Source organism: Corvus hawaiiensis, chromosome Z, assembly GCF_020740725.1.
Source record: "Corvus hawaiiensis isolate bCorHaw1 chromosome Z, bCorHaw1.pri.cur, whole genome shotgun sequence".
NCBI lineage: Eukaryota > Metazoa > Chordata > Aves > Passeriformes > Corvidae > Corvus > Corvus hawaiiensis.
Genome location: NC_063255.1, coordinates 65,863,365 through 65,885,182, shown reverse-complemented (window position 1 = coordinate 65,885,182; position 21,818 = coordinate 65,863,365). Strand labels below are relative to the sequence as shown.

Here is a 21,818-nt window from a genome sequence, read left to right as displayed (position 1 = left end):
TTTATTTATATATATTATTTATATATTTAATATATTTATTATTTTTCACTTTAGAAACTTTCATCTCCTATACCCCAGCAAAAAAGATAATGTTCAGGTTGAGACTATTCATTAATAACAGTTGCACTGTTCAGAAATCTTTATTTTTTTTTTCCACAAAGGCCTCATAGGATTTGTGCAAGGCATTTGTACTTATAGTCCCACAACATTATCTTGTGCTGTAAGATCACAGCTGTATCACAGCTGTATCACATCTGAAGATCAGGGCAGTATTGGAGTTAGCTTTTGAAATTTAGTGGTCCTTTCATGTTTTTGGAATGGCAAACGACCTGGTGTTTCTTAATCTGAGCTAATTTTCTAGGTCATGTATCTGATTTCTCAATGCTTTGATGGCTTCATTAGTTTCAGAATAACAATGTTTCTGCATGTTACTATGTGTCTATCTTTAGTGTCCACTAAATGGCCTGTCCAGCTGCTTATCTCAATTGCAATCATTCCATTGCTCTTCCAACAAGGGGAGAGCTAGAACAGAATGTCCTGTTTACTGTCCTCTTCTCTCATCAAAGAAGCAATAACAAGGGTCAAAATCTGGCAGTTATTTCCAGTTAATAGCCTTTCACCTTTCTTATACCATTGCCAACTATTTAGTTTCTTGTGTGTTTTAGGGGTCTTAAATGAAGATGCATTTTTCCTGATGTGTTCTACTGAGCTAATATCTCTTGAGCTATCCATGTACAAAGGTGCTTATATAGCTTTGGCACAGCAAGCAAATGTGGAAAGAGAACAGAAGACCAGTGGGCTTTTACAAAGACGAGTGAGAAATTCCTAAATTTTTGTGTGTGGCATTGTGATGGTGCCAATGGTGCTGCAGTGTGTTAGGCCACGTGAGCAAAACATTAGATGCTACAACCGAGGGACATGAATTTCTGAAATTACTGAGAAAAGGGGTCCAAACAAAAACACTGCTTTATAAAATGTAGTGGATGTGGAGACATGAAGGAAGCAGTAAGACCTATACATGTCTGGATGACTGCATAATTAAAGAAGGCTCACACGTCATAGATGAATGAGATGAAGGAGAAGGGTAATGGTTTTAGAGGTGATATCTGAAAGGGGTCACAAGGAAGGTCTGCAAAAGAAGAAAGACAGGTTACTGTTGTCAGGTTATCTTCCAATTTTACTGTAAAACACAGGAATATAAGATAGAAGGATATCCCCTGGGTTATCAAATCTGGCCTCTGCTGCTTCAGGTTACACCGTTGTAGATAAAATTCTGTTACATATCATACTCCGTCTTAAAGCTGGATAGGCTATTTGGTGTTGTATATCCTCCTGGGAAGGTATATTCTTCAATCTGATGGTTGAAAGCCTTACAATTTCCACTATAAATGTATTCAGTTTGGCTATGCATCAGATAATTAAAATATTGCTCCATCGCTAGTATTCAACCATTTTCTGTATTTCTACCACTCTCATCCCTGAACAAACCAAGCTCTTTCATATTCATTCAAAAGGTAGGCTCTTCATTCTTTTAATTACCCTGTGGTCCTCCTTTTTGTGTGTTTGACACTGAATTAGCTTTTCCTGAAACCTTAACACTATTACCCAACAGAACAGGTGCTTTCACCATGATATATCCAAATTCATGAAGAAATGGAGGTTGCATAGCTGCTGGGAAAGAATTGTCATTTTCCCCAGATTGTTTAATTTATGACATAATCTTGTTTATAAAAGAAATGAATTTGTTATGTTAAGGTTGTAAGCACAGTCCTTCACAAAGATAAGTCAACAAGTTTGTTAAAAAACTGTGAAAGAAACAAATGTATAATCTGGTACAATTTAGCTTATTTTTACAGTGGTAGATTCTGTACAAGAGTTCTAGCTAGATGAAGCACAATTGTAAGGTTTTTCTTCTTCCTTCAGATGTATATTTTTTCTTGGCTTTCTCTGAAAGAAATTGCATCTGCACATGGAAAATATTTGGAAGATATGTACAGGTGAAACTCATCTACAGTCTGTTTGGATAAACGACAGGAAAGCCAGAGTCCAGTAGGAGACATTGTTAAATAGTCAAACTGGTTAGCCCTCTGTATGTTCAGAGGGAGCACTGATTCAGCATTCAGCAGAACTATGGTCACACAGTCACAGGAGAATAGCCACTATTTTTCCCTTTTCCTGTCTGAGTGAGCTAACTGCCCTGGGTTTGATAGGTGTGCCTTGTGCAGGGCTGCATAGCAAAGAGGCTGCTCTGCTATGCTCTGCTGGTGACTGCTACAGGCTACCCGATGTTATTAGCCCTGTTCCAGGCTCCCGCAGCACAAAAAGTAGCAGGAGTTATGTGGGTTTGCTGTTTGCAGTAGCCTTCAAACCTACTGTGAGTAAAGGGAGTACACCCACACTGGAGAAGCTGGTTTTTCCCCCTCTGGCCAGCACTCCACCTTGCCTTCATTCCTGAAGGTCCATCACAGGGAGTCACTGTCTACCTGAACTTTCCTCACACTGCAGTCAGATGACAGTGTATTACTTGTGTGAAGGAATTTACAACCACTGCACCCTCAGCAGGGTAATCAGAGAGCAGCAGGGGGTCTCACCATGGCAGAGCACAAGCACATTTTCTCTTATAAATTGCTACTAAATATTCTTCCATAAACCAAGAGTTGATATGGGAACTTCTTTCTGGAAGATTTCTGAGAACTTTTCTTCACATGTCTTTGTAAGCAGTCAGGTAGTCTGGCTAACATAAGCAACCAGGGAGTTAAGGCCAGTTGCCATGTAATTATACCCCTGAGACTCTATACCTTAGTGGTTGCCTACAGTTTTCTAAGAACCTTCTTTTTTCAATCAACATCAGTATGTTTGTTGGAAGGTACATTGTCAAGTACAGTGTAAAGCAGTAAAATGTGTAACATTAGAAAGTATTAAAAATAGTTCAATGAAAGCTGAAATAATATGTTTATAAGCATTAGTAATATATTCTTCTACACCCTCTCTTTTAGTGTTTTATAGTTGGCACTGTATTTTCTTGCAGCTGAGAGACAGCCAGTGATAACAAAACCTCTATGGAGAGAGCAGAGACAAAATTGATTTATAAAATATTACTAAAGGACTGAGAATGTATCAGACTGCACAAATCTTGCCTGCCTGTGCTACAATTTGACATGTTTATATTGAATATTTTGTATTGTGCTTGAAATCAAGTCAGTGAAGTTTGTTTGCTGGCCTTTTCAGTTCCATCAATCATCTGCTGTGAAGTTAATCCAGTTAAGACCCACCAATATGATAGAAGTAATTGTGGTTTAGTCTGTCACGTGTGTGCAGCATATTATGTGAAATTATGAAGAGCTTAATCACTTAGTTAATAACTTAATAGATATTGCTACAGTACAATTAAATAATACCAGGTTTGAACCATGTGACTTTTTTTTCTTCTTTCAGTGCTGTCAAAGCAAAATTCCTGTCATTCCCACACTGTCTATCAGCATCTGCCAGGGTCACTGACTCTGCTTCAGTGAAAAGGAGTTTCCATGCCATGAAATTTTAAGAAAATAGGAAAAATAAATACCACAGCTTTTTTTTCAGATCACTACATACACTTCAGAACAGATCATTTTACAAAACAGATTATTAATTCAACAAAAATATATGCTGGATTCTTTTTCTCATTGTCTTTATGGTTCATTCCTAAGGATCATTCACATAATGAAATCAGTGGAAGTTGAGGGTGATTTGCTGTTTCTTCAGTGTCATGGCACTGATGGAGAATTCCCTGTTAATTAGTACTGTGCATCCCAAATCATTGTTCTCATCCATGAGTACAAATGACATTATGGAGTCCTAACTATTAGATGCCAATTTTATCTGGTTTATATTCTCTTTCAGTGAGAAATAGAAGCTGGGATGGCTGTGTGTGTAATTGTATAAAAAAAGGCTTCAGGGTTTAGCTATCACTTCCTGAAAAATTGTAAATGGTCTCCATGTTGAGTTGCTTAGGGGGCTGTGGAATGGCCAGCACATTTTTAAAGGTTTACTATAGCTGTAGTACAGTTTGTGACACACCCCATGTGTGCTAGTATAACTGAGCCTAGAGATTATGCAGAGTTTTTGAACCGAGTGTGTGGAGGTTATTTTACTCATTTTCAAATTTGTCATGAACTTCAGCGAGGTACTTGAAGAAAAATGTAGTAGCCCTATAATTGTTTCCATACAAATAATTTACGTTTTTCCTTAGGCAACATTTCAGAAAGAATAGCAATATATAAAGAGGCGCTCCAGATCAAGGTCAGATTGCAATAAATTACTGTTCACCAGATACTTAGACACAAAAGTTGTTTTGCAGATAGACAGAAACCTCAACAGAATTGTCTCCCAAGACACATTTTACCTAATTTCTGTGGTGGACTCACTGCACATACATACACAGGCCAGACTGCTTCTGCACCTTATTACACACAGCCATCATCTGCTAGGTCCTGTAAAGCCTCAGGCTTGGCAAATGTGATGGATCTAGTGCTATATACAGTGGAGCCAATTGCGGGTGCTAGCTAACCCCTTGCAGCATTTTTTGCTCCGCTTTCTTTGGGTAACACAACAAGAAATGGCTCCTATACAGAGAAAACATGTATTCCCTCTAGTTTTTTAAGGTGAGACTCCCTGAAAGATGGGTGCCAATGGATTTCACTTGGTGTGCTTATATTCAATGATTCTCTTCTGCTCTGTTTTTCTTCTCTTGTTCTTCTCATCCTCACCCCTCACTTCACTTCATCTGTATTTATCCCCTTTCTTTGAAGGATTTTCTGTCTGTTACCAAGCTTATTAAAAGCCTTATATGCTACGTGGGAGAACAGTAACAAGGAGTTAGGGCATGTGCTCTTTCATATGGGTTCAGACAAGAGAATTTTCTTTTGGCCTTCATGGTGCATTGCAATCCCAGGGACCCAGACTGCATCTTTCACTTGCTGTGTTGGTGGCTGCTGGGAGAGGAAATGTAGACACCATGCTATACAGCATGTGCTGTACTATGCACAGTTACAAAGATATATTTTACTTAAAAAATTAAAGACATGAGGTTGTACAGTTTATTCCACTATCACTCTTCACATCTGCCCAATATTGCAGAAATCTGGAGGTTAAGCAGTATATGTCATTGAGCGGTAAGTAAAGGATTGCACTTGTGGTAAAAATCATAACCTAACTTAGGCATGTAGACAAGAAGTAAAAGCCAGGAGAAGAGATGGAAAAAAAATAAAACCAGTTTGTCATGGATGAGAAGGAAGGTGGAGTGATTGAAACAGGAAAGATGAAGAGGGCAAGCAGGAAAAGTGATGTTTTGCTCTTCAAAAAGTAGAAGCAAATTATTCCATAAATTAAAAAAAAAAATAAAAAAAATAAAAAGAAAGGAGGAATCCTAATATATAGAAGCGGCTTTGCAGACTATAATGTATTTTATGGTTGATGAAAGTCATTGTGCATTTTAATTTCAGAAATAATGGAGTTATCAATAGCATTCATCTAGAAAAATTAAGATTTTTATAAGACTTTCTCTCTTCTTACTTAGGGCTGCTATAATCAATGTGATGTTAAAAGCAGTGGTTACCATGTGAAATATGTTTATCCTGGACCACACTTCTTTCTGTGTCTTATAATTCCCAGAAGAAATTTCCAAGTTGAACTTGGTTATTGAGATGAGGATCAAAAAGCTTCATATATGTCAATTTCCAGTACAAAAGCAAGTTTATTCTGCTAAATTTCTAACCTTCTCTTGTTACTGCTACAAAATACGATTTCTTATATTCCTATGATATATTCAAGCAACATATGCTAGATGCTAACTGCAGTTAAAAGGTAGCTGCATTATACTGTAATTCAGCATACTACACAAGTTAATATGGATATAATGCTCTATCTGGTAAAGAAATTGCATGAATAAGGAATTGAGAGCAATAATGTAATTTCAGGAGATTGTTAGAATGAGGAACTCTATTCTCAGCTATTGTCATTAGATAAATAATATCCTCACCAAAAAAAAAAAAAATCAAACAAAGTAGGTATAAATATAAAGATGGAAAATCTTAAGGAAACCCTGCTATAATTTTGAGACCATGTGGGAAGTTTTTGTAGTGAAATCTAAAGAAGTGGAAAACAGAACCCACAAGAATGAAAACAGGGGTGAATCTTTCTACCTGCTAGCAATCCTGCTGAATATACAATGATCAGAATTCCATCTGGTCAAATATGACAATCACCATGTAGAATGAAAGGCAGATGGTTAGAACATGTCCTAGTCATACCTGCTCAACATGAAGTGGCATTACACAACTTGCCAAAACATGCAGTTCAGTCTTGCCGCAATTTAAGCAAATGTCTGCTGTAAATTGTGTGAATTGTCTGAAGACATGGAGCTTACCTGTTTGGTTAGATTCAGCTATTTTCTCTTGTGCTTTCAGGATCAAAATTTTAGCAACTAACTTCAATCCATGTAACTATTTACAAATGGAATTTTATCTTGCTTGGGCTTATCTAAAAGTGCAAAGTATTTTCAACCTGCCTAATTCAGTCACTAGATTAGAAATAGAGATCATTGTGTCTTATCATTCACTAATCAAGGTTATTTGCATAATATTGCAAATATCTTCAAGGCTATTAAGATTCAAGATTGCTCCAAGGAATTTAAACTGTCCATGTTCTCTGGCAGAAATGACACCTTGATCAGAAATCTTAATAGTTGATTAGAGCAGCTCATTTTCTTGGAAGGTTACCTTGTTCATTTTCCATCTCTATTAACAGGAAAGACTTTTAATCTGCCTTAATTTTCGTTTAGCTTGATTTTGATGATTAAGAGTTCTGACTTGTTCTTTCATTGGATCCAGTTAGAAATTGGATTTCTTGATGTTCAGTTTATTCAGGACTGAAGCATTACAAAGCTCCAATGTGAAACAACAGTTCTAGTGCTTTTTAGACACTGATGAACACATTTCCTGTAACAGTCATTTTAATTTGAAAATCATATTGGAATGGAAAATAAAGGTAGTGCCTGTCAAACTGAAGAATTTTGTCTTTTGTCCTATGATTTTTTTTCTTTTGGTAGAACTCTTATCCATTGTTTGTCTCAGAAGTGAGAACTATCTGATAATTCATGTAATCCAAAGATAAGAGGACATATAAAAGTGCCTTGCGTTGTGGCTCAATCACTGAATTTATGTCTGGTATTTGTAGGTCAGATATGTGGTGGAATGAGTGTGAAATATGTGGAGTGTATTTTTGTTGATCAGTTTCCTGGAAGTTATTAAATTAATTTAGTGATTACAGTCACGCTCTTTCCTAATTATGTAGAGCAGCAATTACTGAAAGTGTTGCTACTGGGTAGGCTTATTTTCACCAATAGAAATCATCTCAAGTATTTATGTCACCATCTCTCTTTAGTGTTTGGTAGTGTTTATATAGCATATTGATTTTTTAAATGCCAGTTATGGGTCTTCTAGAACTAGTGAAGGCAGGTAAAAAGTCAGTACTAGAGTAAACTGATAATCAGAGCACCTAATCAGATTTTCCCAAAGACCTACCTAAAGACATCTTGCAACTTCAGAATTATATGTGTTATTACTTTGCTTATCATCAGAAAAGGAAATATCTTACGTTTGATTTGCTTTACAAGTTCTACCATAGCTGTGTAAATGTGTTTATTGCTTGCTCTATTTGTTCTTCTGCTATTTTTTCACCTTGTCCCACATGTCTCTACTATAAATTACATCTAATTTGTGCCACATTTTTATGTCCCTTTTAGGTATTGGAATTGGAGTTCTGGTACGGGAATATGGAAAACTGTCTAACTTGGATAAGTTCTACTTTTCCTTTCCTGGGGAACTGCTGATGAGAATGCTCAAACTCATCATTCTGCCATTAATCATATCAAGTATGATCACAGGTATGACTGGAAATGTACTGTTAGCTTATGGGATTGTCATTGTGCTTTCTTTCTAAAGGAAATAACCCCTGAAAACAACTTGATGAAACTCTATGAAACTGAGAAATACAGATTTCATACCTTTAGATTAAATTTTTCTTTATATAATGAGAATAGATTTGGAAGGATTAGCACTATTATCTATGACATTATAAAGAGCTATGAGCTAATAACTTTGCAAGTTTATAGATTTTTGTATCTCTCTCTCCCTGTTTCCAGGAGGGGGTTAAGCAGTTGCAAATTGCAAGCCCAAAGCTGCAGCTGCATATTCTGAGGTACAGAGTTAACTGTTGTAAGTAGTCTCATGTTGCCATTTCACAAGCAAGGGAGAGCTGATCTCATAGCCTACTGTCACAAAAAGAGGACATTCCTGACCTACACTTATTTGGTCTGAACAAATTTCACTGAGGTACCTTGCATGAGCTCTAGTATTCACTGAATCCATCTATGAGTCCATTCAATTCATTGACCTGGCAGAAATAAATTAGGGGAAAATAAATCCACTTGTATTTCCCCAAAACTGAAAACTCCTTTGAACCTAGTGAGTGCGAAGGGAGATTGTGGGGCCAGGAAGGGGTAATGGAAACAAAAGCGAAGTTTCATCTTCTGGGAAAAGCAAGCAAGCTGTTGGCTGGAGCCCTGCCATGCCTGCTAGAATTTGCTAACAGCTCACCTAGTGGGAAAACTTTGGAAAGATTTGGTGGAGAAAGCCCAAAGCAAAGAGACAGAACTGAATGTCAAATAGCTTTTCTTTAGTGAACTTCTCTTTATTCTTTAAGTCTTTGCTGATGGTACAAGGATTGTGACTCTTTTCTTTTAGTTTCTTGCAGTGAATCGAGACACACTGGTCAGTATACTGTCCCTTTTCATCTCCACAAAACTGCTGTTTTGACAACATGTTGTGTTTGTCACAACGTGTCCAGGTGTTTGTTGATTGGTTAGAGGTTAATGAAAATGCATCAGATATTTGACTAAAGAAAGGGAGAGAGCATGTTGTTATCAGAAAATGAAAGGGGAATTTTGATCATGTTGCAAAAGTGCTTTCAAGAATAGGATATTAAATACAAACTTCCAAGCTCCCCAAAATTTGTAGCCAAAAATATCACTAATTGCACAGCAGCACACGGCAAAATGAGTCTATAACAAAGTTCTTAAGGGAAGCTGTTAAGGCCTTTTGAGCACATCTGTAATGTAGAGTGAGAGGAACCCAGTGTTAGAATTGAAATGGAGACTGTCAAGAGCTGCAAGATCAAGAATGGAAAGCTGCCAAGGGTGGAGTGAGAAATGAGGACACAAAATAGTAAAGGGTTGGGTCCAAAGGAATGAAGGGAGATTAAACAGTTGGTGTGTAAAGGAGAGGAGAACCTTAGTCCGTGACAGGAGATCCAGGAAAAGCTGACGAGATAAGACTCAAGATAAGACATTTCTTTTTTTGAACAAGCTTTTATTTGTGAGCGAAGTTGGGCCTATGTCTTCAGAAATAAATTAGAACATTAGAATAATCATGAAATGAATTATTTATTAAATGTATCCATGTCCAGCACTTGCAAGGGGAAACAAGAATTAGCCTGTTAAAAAATATTGTGCTTACTTAATGTGTAATTTTCCAATATGAGTAAATAGCATTTGTAACTACTAACACAAGCTTGGACTTTACAGGTTGCAGATTACAGCCATATACAGAGATGACTGTATAAATGGATCAGCCAAGGTCAGAATCAGAGCATCTCATGATGAGAATGAGATGCTCTGATTCTGACCTTGGCATATCCAATTTCCATAGAAAATAAGGGTATACTTTTTCTACACTTTTATATTGGGTTTTTAGGCAAGGAAAAGGAAACAAGATAGATAAACAGAAGCTGCTTGATAAAGTATGATGGCTTTGCAAAGGAACCATGAATGTCTGTGCATGATGGTTTTCACTACTCACTTGCATCTGTCCTCAGGATGTTGATGAGATGACCTCTTTTAAAATAGTTATGTTAACCTTCCAAGCATCAGAAATGCACATTTGAAATGAATAAATAAACCTGTGAATGATCACACAGCATACTAGTCATTTTTCTTCTTTTACACAGTCATATAGAATGACTGAGGTTGGAAGGGATCTCTTGAAACCATCTAGTCCAATGCCCTGCTCATGCAGGGTCAGCTAGAGCAGTGTCTTCCTGTTCAGATTAAATTTCATCGTTTTTTAAATTTTTTGCTATTGTCTCATGTCTTGTCTCTGGGCACCACTGCTAAGAGCCTGGCTCTGTAATCTTTCCCACCCATCAGCAATTTATACACATGAATAAGATCCCTCTGAGCATTCTCTTCTCCAGACTGAACAGTCCCTCCTCTCCCAGCTGTCCTCATGTGAGAGATGCTCCAATACCCTCATCAGAGTTGTGGCCCTTCACTGGACTCAGCCCAGTAAGTCCATCCCTTTCTTGTACTGGGGAATCCAGAACTAGACCCAGTACTCTAGGTGTGGCCTCATAGATGTTGTGTTTAGAGAGATCACCTCCCTCCACATGCTGACAGAGCTTGTCACAGTGCTGCCTAGGAGGCTACTGGCCTTTGCTATGAGATCTTACTGTCTCAGGGTCAGCTTGTTGTTTACCAGGACTCTCAGATCCTTCTCTGCAGAGCTGTTCTCCAGCCAGTTAACCTCCAGCATGTACTGTTGCCTTGCATTATTCCTGCCCAGATGTAGAGCTCTGCTTGTTGAACTTCATGAGATTTCTCTCAGACAAATTCGCCAGCCCATCCAGGTGCTGTTGAGTGACTGTATAACCATCTCATACCTCAGCCACTCCTTCTAATTTTGTCTTGGTGATTCTTGCACAAACTGTCACCTGTAACCAAAATCTAGTATTTTGACATAATATACATTTACAAAAGGCATCAAAACTTCCTAGATGCCTTTGGACTCAGCACCACAATCTGATTACAGTTATGTACCAAGTGAGCCATTGTAATTCTCTCTGGTGCACACACTTAACCTGCAGCAAAGGCACAATAACAGAACAACATTTTTCTGTCATGGTGAGCTAATTGCATCTCCTTAACTTGTAAACTAAAAAGACGTTTACTCCGGACCAGCTGAAGTATCATTGCTACTTTTACTGCAATAACTTTGTATATATTGCAGCCCCAAGTGTCTGCCACAGAGCATGTGAACACATACACAGGTCTGACAGCTGTGATCATCAGATACAGGCCCTATAGGCCTCTGTTTAATACATATATTCCAAGGAGGTGGACATCCTCAAAACACATCTGGTCCCACCAAAGACAACCAGCCAGTATGCAGATTATGGTGCTTTCCTTGCACATCCTACATTTAATCAATAAAGACGAAGTTTCTTTGGAGGAAAATACTTTTGGGTCTTATTCTAGAAAAGGTACCGCCAAATGCAGAAATATGTGGCTTTGCCACTAACAGTAAGCAAACAGTGAGCTGTCTTGTTTACAATCATAGCTGAAGACACATCCTGGATCTTCCTTGAATTTCCATCCCCTTCTTTGTTTGCTTCTTTACAGTAATTTTTGAAAGTGTGAATTTTGCTTTTGATATGAAAATTAGGAATTACAAAGAGGTCATGTGGTCTAACCTGACTTTAGTAAAATTTTTGACACTGTCTCCCATAACATCGATCCTGTGTTCTATCAGTTCTGTGGGGATAACTGCACAGTGAGACAAACTGAAACCTGTCTGAATGGGCAGACACAAAAGGTTGCAATCACCAGCACAAATCTCGTTGGAGACAAGTCAGTAGTGATGTACCTCAGGGTTCAATTCTGCGGCCAATAGTGTTTAACGTTTTATCCATGACGATGATGGAGCTGACTGCTCCCTCAGCAAGTTCACAGGCTTGTTCAGTCTGCAGAAGAGAAGGTTACAGGGGGACCTTGTTCCAGCTTTCCAGCGCCTGAAGTGGCCTACAAGAGAGCTGGAGGGGGTCTTTTTACATGGGCACCTAGTGCTAAGACAAGGGGGCATGGCTTTAAACTGAAAAAAAGTAGGTTTATATTAGATAGCGAAAAGAAATTCTTTGCTGTGAGGGTTGTGAGGCACTGGAACAGGTTATTCCATGAAGATGTGTTTGTCCTGTCCCCAGAAATGTCCAGAGTCATGTTGGATGGGCTCTGAGCAGCCTGTCTGGTGGAAGGTGTCCCTGCCTTTGGCAGATGGGTTGGAACTAGATGATCTTTAAGTTCCCTTCCAACCCAAACCATTCTATGATTCTATGATACAAAATATGTCACCAAGACATTTTTGAAAATGCAGTCTGTAGTTTTCTTTTTTAGGATCAGAATGTTTTAAAAGGTAATGTCACATCCTGAAAAGAATCAGCTTATGCTTTAGAGATGGGAGCTGTGCACAAGTGCATGTCCCATGACCAGATTTCAATCTGTTTGGGCATAATGATGTAAATCAAGCCCACAGCAAAGAGAGTGGAGGTTGCAATAGCTCCTTGAGATTTCAGGATTTTCTGGAAAATTAAAGTCTTAGTAGTTTTAACTTGTTGGAATAAATTCCATATAGTGAAAAAACTCTCACAGATTTCCTCAATTAAATCAGGAATATGCTTCTTGCTTCTCCTTGGAGCTCTAATTAGAGCAGGAACAACCTTACCTCTGTCTATTTTCAGATTCAGAAGGCAAAATTCTCCCTCTGGTTAAATGGAGGGCTTTGTAGAATATGGTTTTCATTCACAAACCCAGTTCCTCTGAGTGTAAGAGAGGAACAGTATTGTTAACACACTTATGTAGTGTACAAGTTGCAATTTGTGGAATTTTTCCACTAACCTGCCTGGCAGCATAACTGTAGCCTAGTAAAAAACTGACATAAGCACTAAGCATATATTTGTTTTGAAAAAATTGGAAATTTTTGTTAGTAGGACCTTGCTTTAGGTATGGAATAGTCTGTGTAGTACTCTGCCTCAGAGCCAAATTTTAATTGTTCTCTTCTTCTCATAATCATTTTAATGGATTCAGGCGTAAACTTATTTACTCTGACCCAAAAGTCCACCATTGATGATTCAGTTCAAAATACAGAGCTCTTTTGGCTACCCATGAGATTTCTATCCCTCAAATTAGTTAATAGCACACTAATGCATCATTCATGTCAAGAAATGATTTGTATTTTCTGTCACCTGCTGTAGTGTTACTCAAGATCATTGTTATGATATCAGAACTACAGCTGTACTGAGTGTAAGATTCCACACCCCAAATCCACTTATTTTGAAATAATGCTCTAATAGAAGAAATATTAGATAAATACAAAGAATATGTTTTTTTAGTTGCCCTGTAGGGAGAAGGAATGAGAGGAATCTCTTGTATGCTTCAGAGCAGTTTTGAGACTTAAATCTAATCATTTTGGGAGTACTTAAAACATATAAAATATCTTTGAAAGTCTTGGAAGTTCACAACTCTAATTTCATTCTGAGAATGGAAATTCTCTGGAGTTGTGCAGTTTCATCAAGAATGCATACTGAGCAGACTAGTCCCCTTTAATCACTTAAAGCTTTCTTTTTCGTTAAGTGAGATTCACACAGTGTGCAACGGCAGTAAATGTTTGCAAATCTGTTTTCTGTCAGGATCACAGCAGAACTTAGGTTGGAGACAACTGTCAAGTTTCCTGAACTGTTGTTCCCTTGTACTTGGGTACAAGCTGAGGAAACTTACATGCCCAGTCTGAAGATAACTAATCCACATAAAGTGTCTGGCATTATGTCCTGCGCCTCAGTTCCCTGTTAATAGCTAATATCAGGAGATCTGGTTCTCAACGCAACACCCCCAGACATCCGGACACTATGAGAATACAATGGCTCTGCTTCCCATCTCTCTTCAATCAGTCCTTCTCACATGGGGTTATTTCATGCTGCCTGCATTTTCAAGCTACAAGCCATGGATCTTGATGTGGAGGTCTTTCTTCAGGGCTAGAATGTGTTCTGTCAAAAAATTTATATCACATATCTGATAAATGAGCTTTCTTTGATGATGTTTCCAGAGTTACCCATAAATGCCAGAAATGTTAGCTTTGTGTTAAAAGATGTGATATATAGCACAGCAGGTCCATGTCTCAGGTCTCAGTATTAATGGCATTATTTTATCACCTATTCAATGTCTGTTTCAAGTTCTGTAATAATCTCTCCCTCATGTCTTATATTTCCTCCCTGACGAAATATTAATACAGCTTTTTCTTATGTTTCTGACCTTCCCTGCACTTTCATCCTTCACAGACAACTTCAAAGAAACTAGAACAGATGCATGGGAGTTTCCTGTAGTGTGAATTTGTGCAGGCTCAGCTGTGGGGAACACCAAAATTTCCTAAAGCAATTGATAAGGCATTTGCAGGGACCCACAGCATACTTCAGGAACAGTGGAAAAAAAGACAGTATCAATTACCTCTCTCAGGGCAGCTGTATGTGAGCTATAAATACAATGTCTCCTGAGCTGTGAGTCTGGCAATATCAAGTTTTCATGACTATAGGAATAAACTCTTGCTTTACTCCAGAACTTGCTTTGACTACTGGTCCACTGCAGTCTGAAGCATCATGCCAGGACCATTTTTCCCAATGCCAAATATACCCTCTTACTTGCACTTGTTACCAATAGTACAAAGATAATGATTCCACCACAAATCTGTTCTGACAACTGCTTGAGAGAGAAAAATATCCCAGTGGATTACCTGGGCCATGTGACTTTTCCCATTTGCAGAGTCTGCTGTTTTCCCTGTGTAAAGAGTATGTTAGATTGTGACTGACAAATGGATGTGTTGACTAGGTTATTTGTCCTTTTCAGTTGTTCAAAATTAAAGTGTGAGTTTCCTGCCTTGGGTCTGTGTTGGATCTGTGTCTGGAAAGGTATTAATTTGTTTTATCACAGTGCCAAAGGATTTGGAGAATGAAAACAAAACATACAAAATGGGATACAAAAGAGCTAGAATGAATGAGAAAAAAAATTGAATTAGAGTATTGATCAGATTATTCCTATTTCTCATGTTTATCTTTGAAAATCAGAACAGTTCAGATTTAAACAACTACTTGTGTTTTTATTTTGCCCACTCTATTTATAATTTAAGTTAGAACACACTAAGACTGTGCTGATGCAATGCTAGTTGCATTTTATATATACATTATATGTACATATATTTACAGTACTGTAAAGGACTACAGATAAGGTAATGGCAGGAGGACAAATCTGGGGTTTTTTCCTATAATGCAGGACTCCAAATCCATTTTTCTCTGGTATCATCAATCCTGGCATGGCAGCTGCCTCAGCAGTTTCCATTTCTACAAGATCAAGAAGGGCAGCTGTTGGGAGATGCTCCATTACTGAGGCATCCTTAACAGGCCCTGTGCATCATCAGCACAGTCCTTGGGAAAGTACTGGTCTAGCTTAAGATACTCAGGGACTGTCTTCTGAAATACCTGCATGTTCTTTGCATGCTTTGCTGTTTCTTAAGACAAAGGAACTCCCAAGAAAATCAGATCCATTGTATAGTATTAGTAAACTAGTTACCTGGGCTCAGATGGGAGACTCATCTCTTCCCTCTGTATCATTAATTGTGTGAAGGTCAGAAAATGTTACAGCACTGTTAACGAGTTTTGCCTTTGGTTGTACTGAGGGATGCTGGAAGTTCTGTCCCTGCTGTCCATGTGCAGTCATTGAGGCAGGCAGGACAGCAGAGTCATGGGCTATTAATGGACAAGGCTTTGTGCCCATGTTCTTCAGATTACTTCTGTCACAGTCATCTACTCCTTTCCCATCAATATCAGTTGACCTTATACAACTGAGACAGCCCCTAGATTATTTAAAGTTTTAAATTGTAGTAATAAAACTTTGAAGTGCACTTCTGGTTCATGGAGCATGATTACCACCAGCTCTCAAGGGCAAAGAGCCCCAACACAACAGCCATTTTGTGGCACCAGCTGTCACTGCCTCCTGTCCTAGCTGTATCACTGAGGTCACGGCTGGTGGCACCACTGTGGATGGGTCAAAAGCCAGTTGGTGTCTTCTGCTCTTCTCTTGTGGAGCTCAGGACATAAACAACTGTTCTACTATATAAACCAGATTGCATTCACCTTTTTCACTCCATTTCCCTGTGTGTAGATATCACATAGATTAAAAATGCAATGTCATGTTAAAGGGCTTTTTTAATAGCTTGGAAGCTAAACCTTGTCAACTTTTACATTTTTATACTTACACATTTTGCCACCAATAATTTTGAGGGAATTCAAGTCCTTTCAATACTACAGGTTTTCTGTATTCACTTCATACGTGTTTCACCAGCAACAGTGCAGGGGCTATATTTCTGCTCCATCCTTGAACTGAATCTGATTTCTGTAATGAATCTTGTTAGCCTGTCCGTCTTGGCAGATTGATGTGTCATCTTCCTTTCTTATAAGTTTTTATTATATTCCAACCAAGGAACATCATCCCTTCTGAAAAGGCATTCACTTCAGATGATATAACCTCTAGGAGCTTTCTAGAGGAAAAATTAAAAAGTTCCTAGAAGTTTGGAAATAACATGAATAGAAGGCAGTATTAATACCCTCTTTCTCGGCATGTCTCCAATAAGCTCTGTAGGGAAAGATCATAATAAAATGGTTGTGCCTACTGCCAAGAAGACAACACAATAGTCTCTTAGCAAACTGATATCCAGGGTCAGACATTTTTCTTTAAATCTTACCTGAAATTCCATCTGGTTTATAATGATTTTAACCTTTTCATTGCCATAAACTGTTAATCTCCCATTCCATTCTTTCTACCTGGCATTTAGAAAGGTTCATTACAACTGTATTTTCAACCACATCCTAAATGATCCAAGACATCTCTCAGTATTTGGACTGTTGTAACTATTGTTGCATTCCATACCTTAGTCTGCTTGTTGGGGTTTTTTCAAATAACCTTTTTCCAATGCCTCTCCAAAGTTAAAAGACCAGTATTTGACATGCTAATCCATGATCTAATTGAAGTCTCATTAGATCATGTAAGTAGAAACTGAGAACTTCCTGATTTTAATTTTTTGGCGATATTTAAATAGCGTGAACAGATGCTTACGCATTACCTGCATGCATCTATCTCTCTTTCCCACTCTCTCTCTCCCACTGCCCCCCTGCCATGTGCTAGTTTTTTTCATTTCATTTGTAAGACATTCTTCTGTTGCATTTACACAATATACTAGTAGAATAACAATAATTTGTTCCAAAGAAGAGCAATTAATTAAATTTCTATCAAGTCTGTTGAAAAGGTACTTGCTACAAGCTGCCATAGAAATCCTTTTCCTTTACAGTAAGTAGCAATGCCATTTGATTAGAAGGGATAACTGCTGTTATAGAAGAATTGACAGAATAGGAACAGAAAACTTCTAGTAAAAATATTAAAGACCGTACATCATGAAAAATCTCATTTGAGAGACTGCATATCACTGTGTTTGGGGCTTCCATTTGCCATAGCTTTTTCATTATCTGATCTTCTCAGCCGACATCTGACTTGGAACTGTCCTCCTAATAACACTTAGCTATAGAGGTCCTTCAGCTGGGGAAAGACCAGTTGCAAAAAGTCCTTCTGAGCCCCCTGACACAGTACACCTGAGGAAAAAATAAAATTATGAGATGCATGTCAAGGGAAAGATGTTTGAGAATGATCTACAGGTAATCTGAGTCCTTTGTCTCAGATGAGCAGTGGATTTGTGGATAACATCATGCTGTGTGAAGTCCAGCGTGTGGGTGGTATTTCAGTAGACAGTTGTGAATTACTTATTTGGTCCTGATAATCTTGTTCATACACAAGGAATGTGGTATTGCGTTTCCCAGAGAGTTCCACAGAGCATCAGAGAAAAAAAAAGGAAATATTCACTGTTCAGCTTTTGGAAGAAGCAACAGAAATTGCTGTTGAACCTAGTTTGGAAACTAAAATTTCAGGGAGAATATGAAGAAAATGAGCTTTCAGGAGATTCATGACAGTCAGGGCAAATTTGTACTACAAAATCATGCAAATAAAAGGGCAAAATGGGAGATAAAGGGCTCAGAGTCTGAAATGAGAAGAGGAAAAAATCACAGATGACTCAAAAATGGCTTCAGTAAAACATAGGCTCTGAATTCACCTGTGTTACAGTGCTTCCCCCACCGCAGTTTTTGTCTGAATTGTATACAGAAGGACTTTCCCTTCAAAAGTGAGCACAGACTAAGGACAAAAGGAAATACTGGGCCAAGGACAAAAGGATGGAGGGCAACTGGCTTAGGAATCCTTTCTTTTGAGAAGCCCTGAGAAAAACATTCTTCTGAATTTATGTTAGAACTTAAACCCAAGTTTATAGGACAGCAGAAAGGACCTTTCTCTGTAGTGAAAAAGAAACTCTCTTGTTTGTGTCTACCACCCAACTATTAAATAATGACAAAATTTACATGGAAATATGGTGAAATCTAGTCTTACATGTGTGAGATATCTTCCTTTCCTAGCAGTAGCTGATTAGAGTTGGTATAGCTCATGGAACAAGACTGCAATTTTGGATTCTCTTAGATACATAGAGGAATAAGAAAATAAGCAATAAGCTTGCTACACACTGCTTGTGCAAGCAATAAGCTTGCTCAGCCCTGGAGCTAGAATTTGGTGTTCACTCCTCAGATAAAAAGCATGTCTGTCTTCTGAAGGTACAGGCCAAATACTGATTTAGTATTGGTAGTGTTTCTCATTGCAAGTAGAAGAAAAGTATGGCAACTAATTAAAATTTTTCACTTGTGTCTGAGAAAGATTGTTTTTATAGCCTGACCACCAGCTCTGTGATGACCAGTGGATTAAATGAGAACTCTCAGTACTAGGTAAATGACATTCCAAAACCACTTTGGAACAGAGGTCATACCACAGTCAGATGCAGCTGAAATTTTGATACTGCTCGTGTCTTAAATTAGAAACGATCCCAGCTCCATCTTTTAAAGCCAAGAGACTTCATGCATTTCAGGCAGCTGTCCATTTATCAAAAACACTGTTTCAGTATTGGTTTGGGTTTTTCTTCCCTAGTATTTTTTAAAGAATAAATATTACCTTTTTGCAACGACACATAACATAGTGCATCCCAGCAATAAAGTAACTTTTCTATTTTTATAGAAAACATTGTAGTCCCCTTAGAAGGATTGCCTATTGAAATTTTCTATAGGCATGTTAAGAGTCTCCTATGGTATTCTATTTTCATATGTCATATGCAACATTCTGTAAAAAAGTTTTGATCTCATGGATGTTCACCAATCATATAATTGCTATGATGTAGTGACTGCATACTTCAGCCAGAAGATCCGAAACAGACATGAAGAAATAAAGCGTGAAAGAAATATCTAGTGACCAGAGAAATTCCTCCATTAAAGCAATACGGTTGCTGGCAGTTCGGAGGAGTTTCAGAACTGCATTTTGCCTTTGAATCAGCATCATGGTCATAGCTGAGAAGGTGTAAAAGCCGTACAGGTCTGCTCTTCAGGAACTTCTGTTGTTACATTTTTGTTACAATAGGAAATTAGATAGGGAATTAGATATCAGAAGCCTGAGAGTACTGTGTACAGTTGATGTGCACCATACTTAAGGTGTTTTTCCTCAGAAATCAATTAGCTTCTAAAACTAATAGAGAAATTCACCATGTGGCTGACAGTAGTGTGAACTTGGAAGAACCTTTAGCCAGACTCATTCTTCTGGCCCTCGGTCACTTAAGGAGAACAACTTGCCATCAGTGCTAGGAGCTGGCTAAGTGGCATTGAGGAAACTCACATCTTGATCCTCAAGTGTAGATGTGTTGCAAAAGGAGTTAAACAGCCTAGCCTTTTATGGATTATATGTAATGATCAATGTGTCGTGCAGATAAACTGATGATCCTGCCAGCTTCCACCAATCTTCAGAAGTTTGAGAACAGCTAAGAAGTACTGCAGGAGATGCACTTGATGATGACACTGTAATTTGTAGAGCAGCGATAAAAAATGCCAGGGAGTTGAGGTATGACTGTTGCTGTTGAACGGAGTCAACCACTGCACCAAATTGTAGACGAAATCTCTCATAATGTACTGAAAAAGAGCACCTGGAAACATAAACCTGTGTGCACAGTTGCATGTATTCCACTCTGTAGAATAGTATGACAAATTCTAAGGATGTAGGTGTTATCCCCTAGGGAACTAACAAGATGATAAGCACTGGAAGTTAGAAGACCCCTGTGATTGTTTCCAGTCCTTCATGGAACACTTTTCACTCCCAGATCTCACAGGACCACAGGACTGGTCTCACAAGAGCATAGTGAACAACTCTGAAATTACAGTGTTATACCTTGAGCCAACGCCATTTGGCCGTTTGTACATATGCATCCTTACAGGCCTCTAAAGTGAACACATTTTATGTTCAGTGGCTACTGGTAAAAAATTCTGTAACACCATATTTCATATTTAAGCTTAGTTTTGTTTAAATCAGACTATTTCCTTAGGTAAAGTAGCTTTATACAGTAGTACTTCAGGGAAGTAGTTTTAAATATGTACAATAAAAAAAAAAATTGCTGCAGTGCAGTATTACACTTTATAGGGTTTTGAGGTCCTTGTATGAGAAAGAGTAGAAGAATTGATTTCTCTGATTGTTTGGATTTTATTATTTTCCAAGTGTATGTGATGCAAAATAGAGAAAACTGGGCAAAAAAAGAGAGGAGTACTAAGTCCTTCAAGCTGGAGACTGTAACACAGAAAACATGGAAGGTGAATTGCAGAAGACTAGATAACTGACTCCAAAATTTTACTTCAGTTATTAAAACCTTAACTCTGTTCTTCTAGAATGATATGGGCAGAGAGGTAGATAGATTAATGGATTTTAACATCAGTTGGTGTTTTTTGTGATGATCTCACATAAGCCTTTTTGTATCATAGCCACAGAATTGCAGTCTATGCTTCAGTGGCTATAGCTGAATTAGGCAATATTTTTTAGGAAAATTTAAGGGACTAATCAGAAATACTGTAGTTTTGAAACACCCAGGGATGGAAGCAAATCCATCATTGTGTCTGTTCAAACTCTGCACAGTAATTATATTACCAGTTTATCTGTTCAAACATGTTTAAACTTAGAGATTGAGGGAAGAAAGAACAATTAAGTTAGCTGTAAAAGTTTAATGGTAATCCAAATTAGATAACCAAACTTAATTACACTGCTTTTGTGATCTAAATTTGAATGACACCACAGGCTTTCCTTTTGGAACAGTGTATGTGCCATCTTTCTTTGAGAAATAAGTTTACTTCAGAACTGAAATTACTGAAAGTTAGTACTACTAACTTTGTAGTTAGTAGTTGTATTAGTGCTTTGTTCAACACATCTTCCATTAACTCTTTTAGTTACGTCCAAAAAAATTGTAAAGCCATGGTGTAACTACAAAGGGAATCTTAATTTTCAGTTGTCTTGAGAAAAAGTCTAGTAGCTATCAATTATGTTATCAATTGCTCAGTCATGACAATAGGATATGTCTGGACGTAAGTCTATTATTATATATGATATTTTCCTATGTGTAACAAGCTTACATAAAAAAAAAAAGGGGCTTAACAGCATACATCACTGTAGCGGGTTGAGTTTGAAACCGGGCAGAAACACCAATTAAATGTAGTGGTTTTGATTCAAAATATTCATTATTTACTTATTTTCCTTCTGTGAGATAAGAATTAGGAGAAAAGCAAAGCAGGCCACAAACCTTAAACAGTTGCAGTACAATGAAAGAGCTTTATTACTAACAGAATTAAAAGTAAAGAGAAAACAAAACAAAATTAAAGTAAATTCCCCCCCCCCCCCCCCCCCTCTTTCCAGCACTTCTCTCCTTTTATCCAGCTCACACAAGGGATAACAGAACATGGGATGT

The 21,818-nt window shown here is 37.9% G+C and overlaps 1 protein-coding gene across 1 annotated transcript in view; it reads left to right on the top strand.

Annotated features, from left to right (window-relative positions):
• Window positions 1–21,818, top strand: part of SLC1A1 (solute carrier family 1 member 1) — a 54,048-nt gene that overhangs the window by 5,881 nt on the left and 26,349 nt on the right. The window contains exon 2 of the mRNA XM_048292226.1: window positions 7,781–7,921. Within this exon, the coding sequence (XP_048148183.1) occupies window positions 7,781–7,921 (141 nt within the window). The remainder of the gene's footprint in view (window positions 1–7,780; window positions 7,922–21,818) is intronic.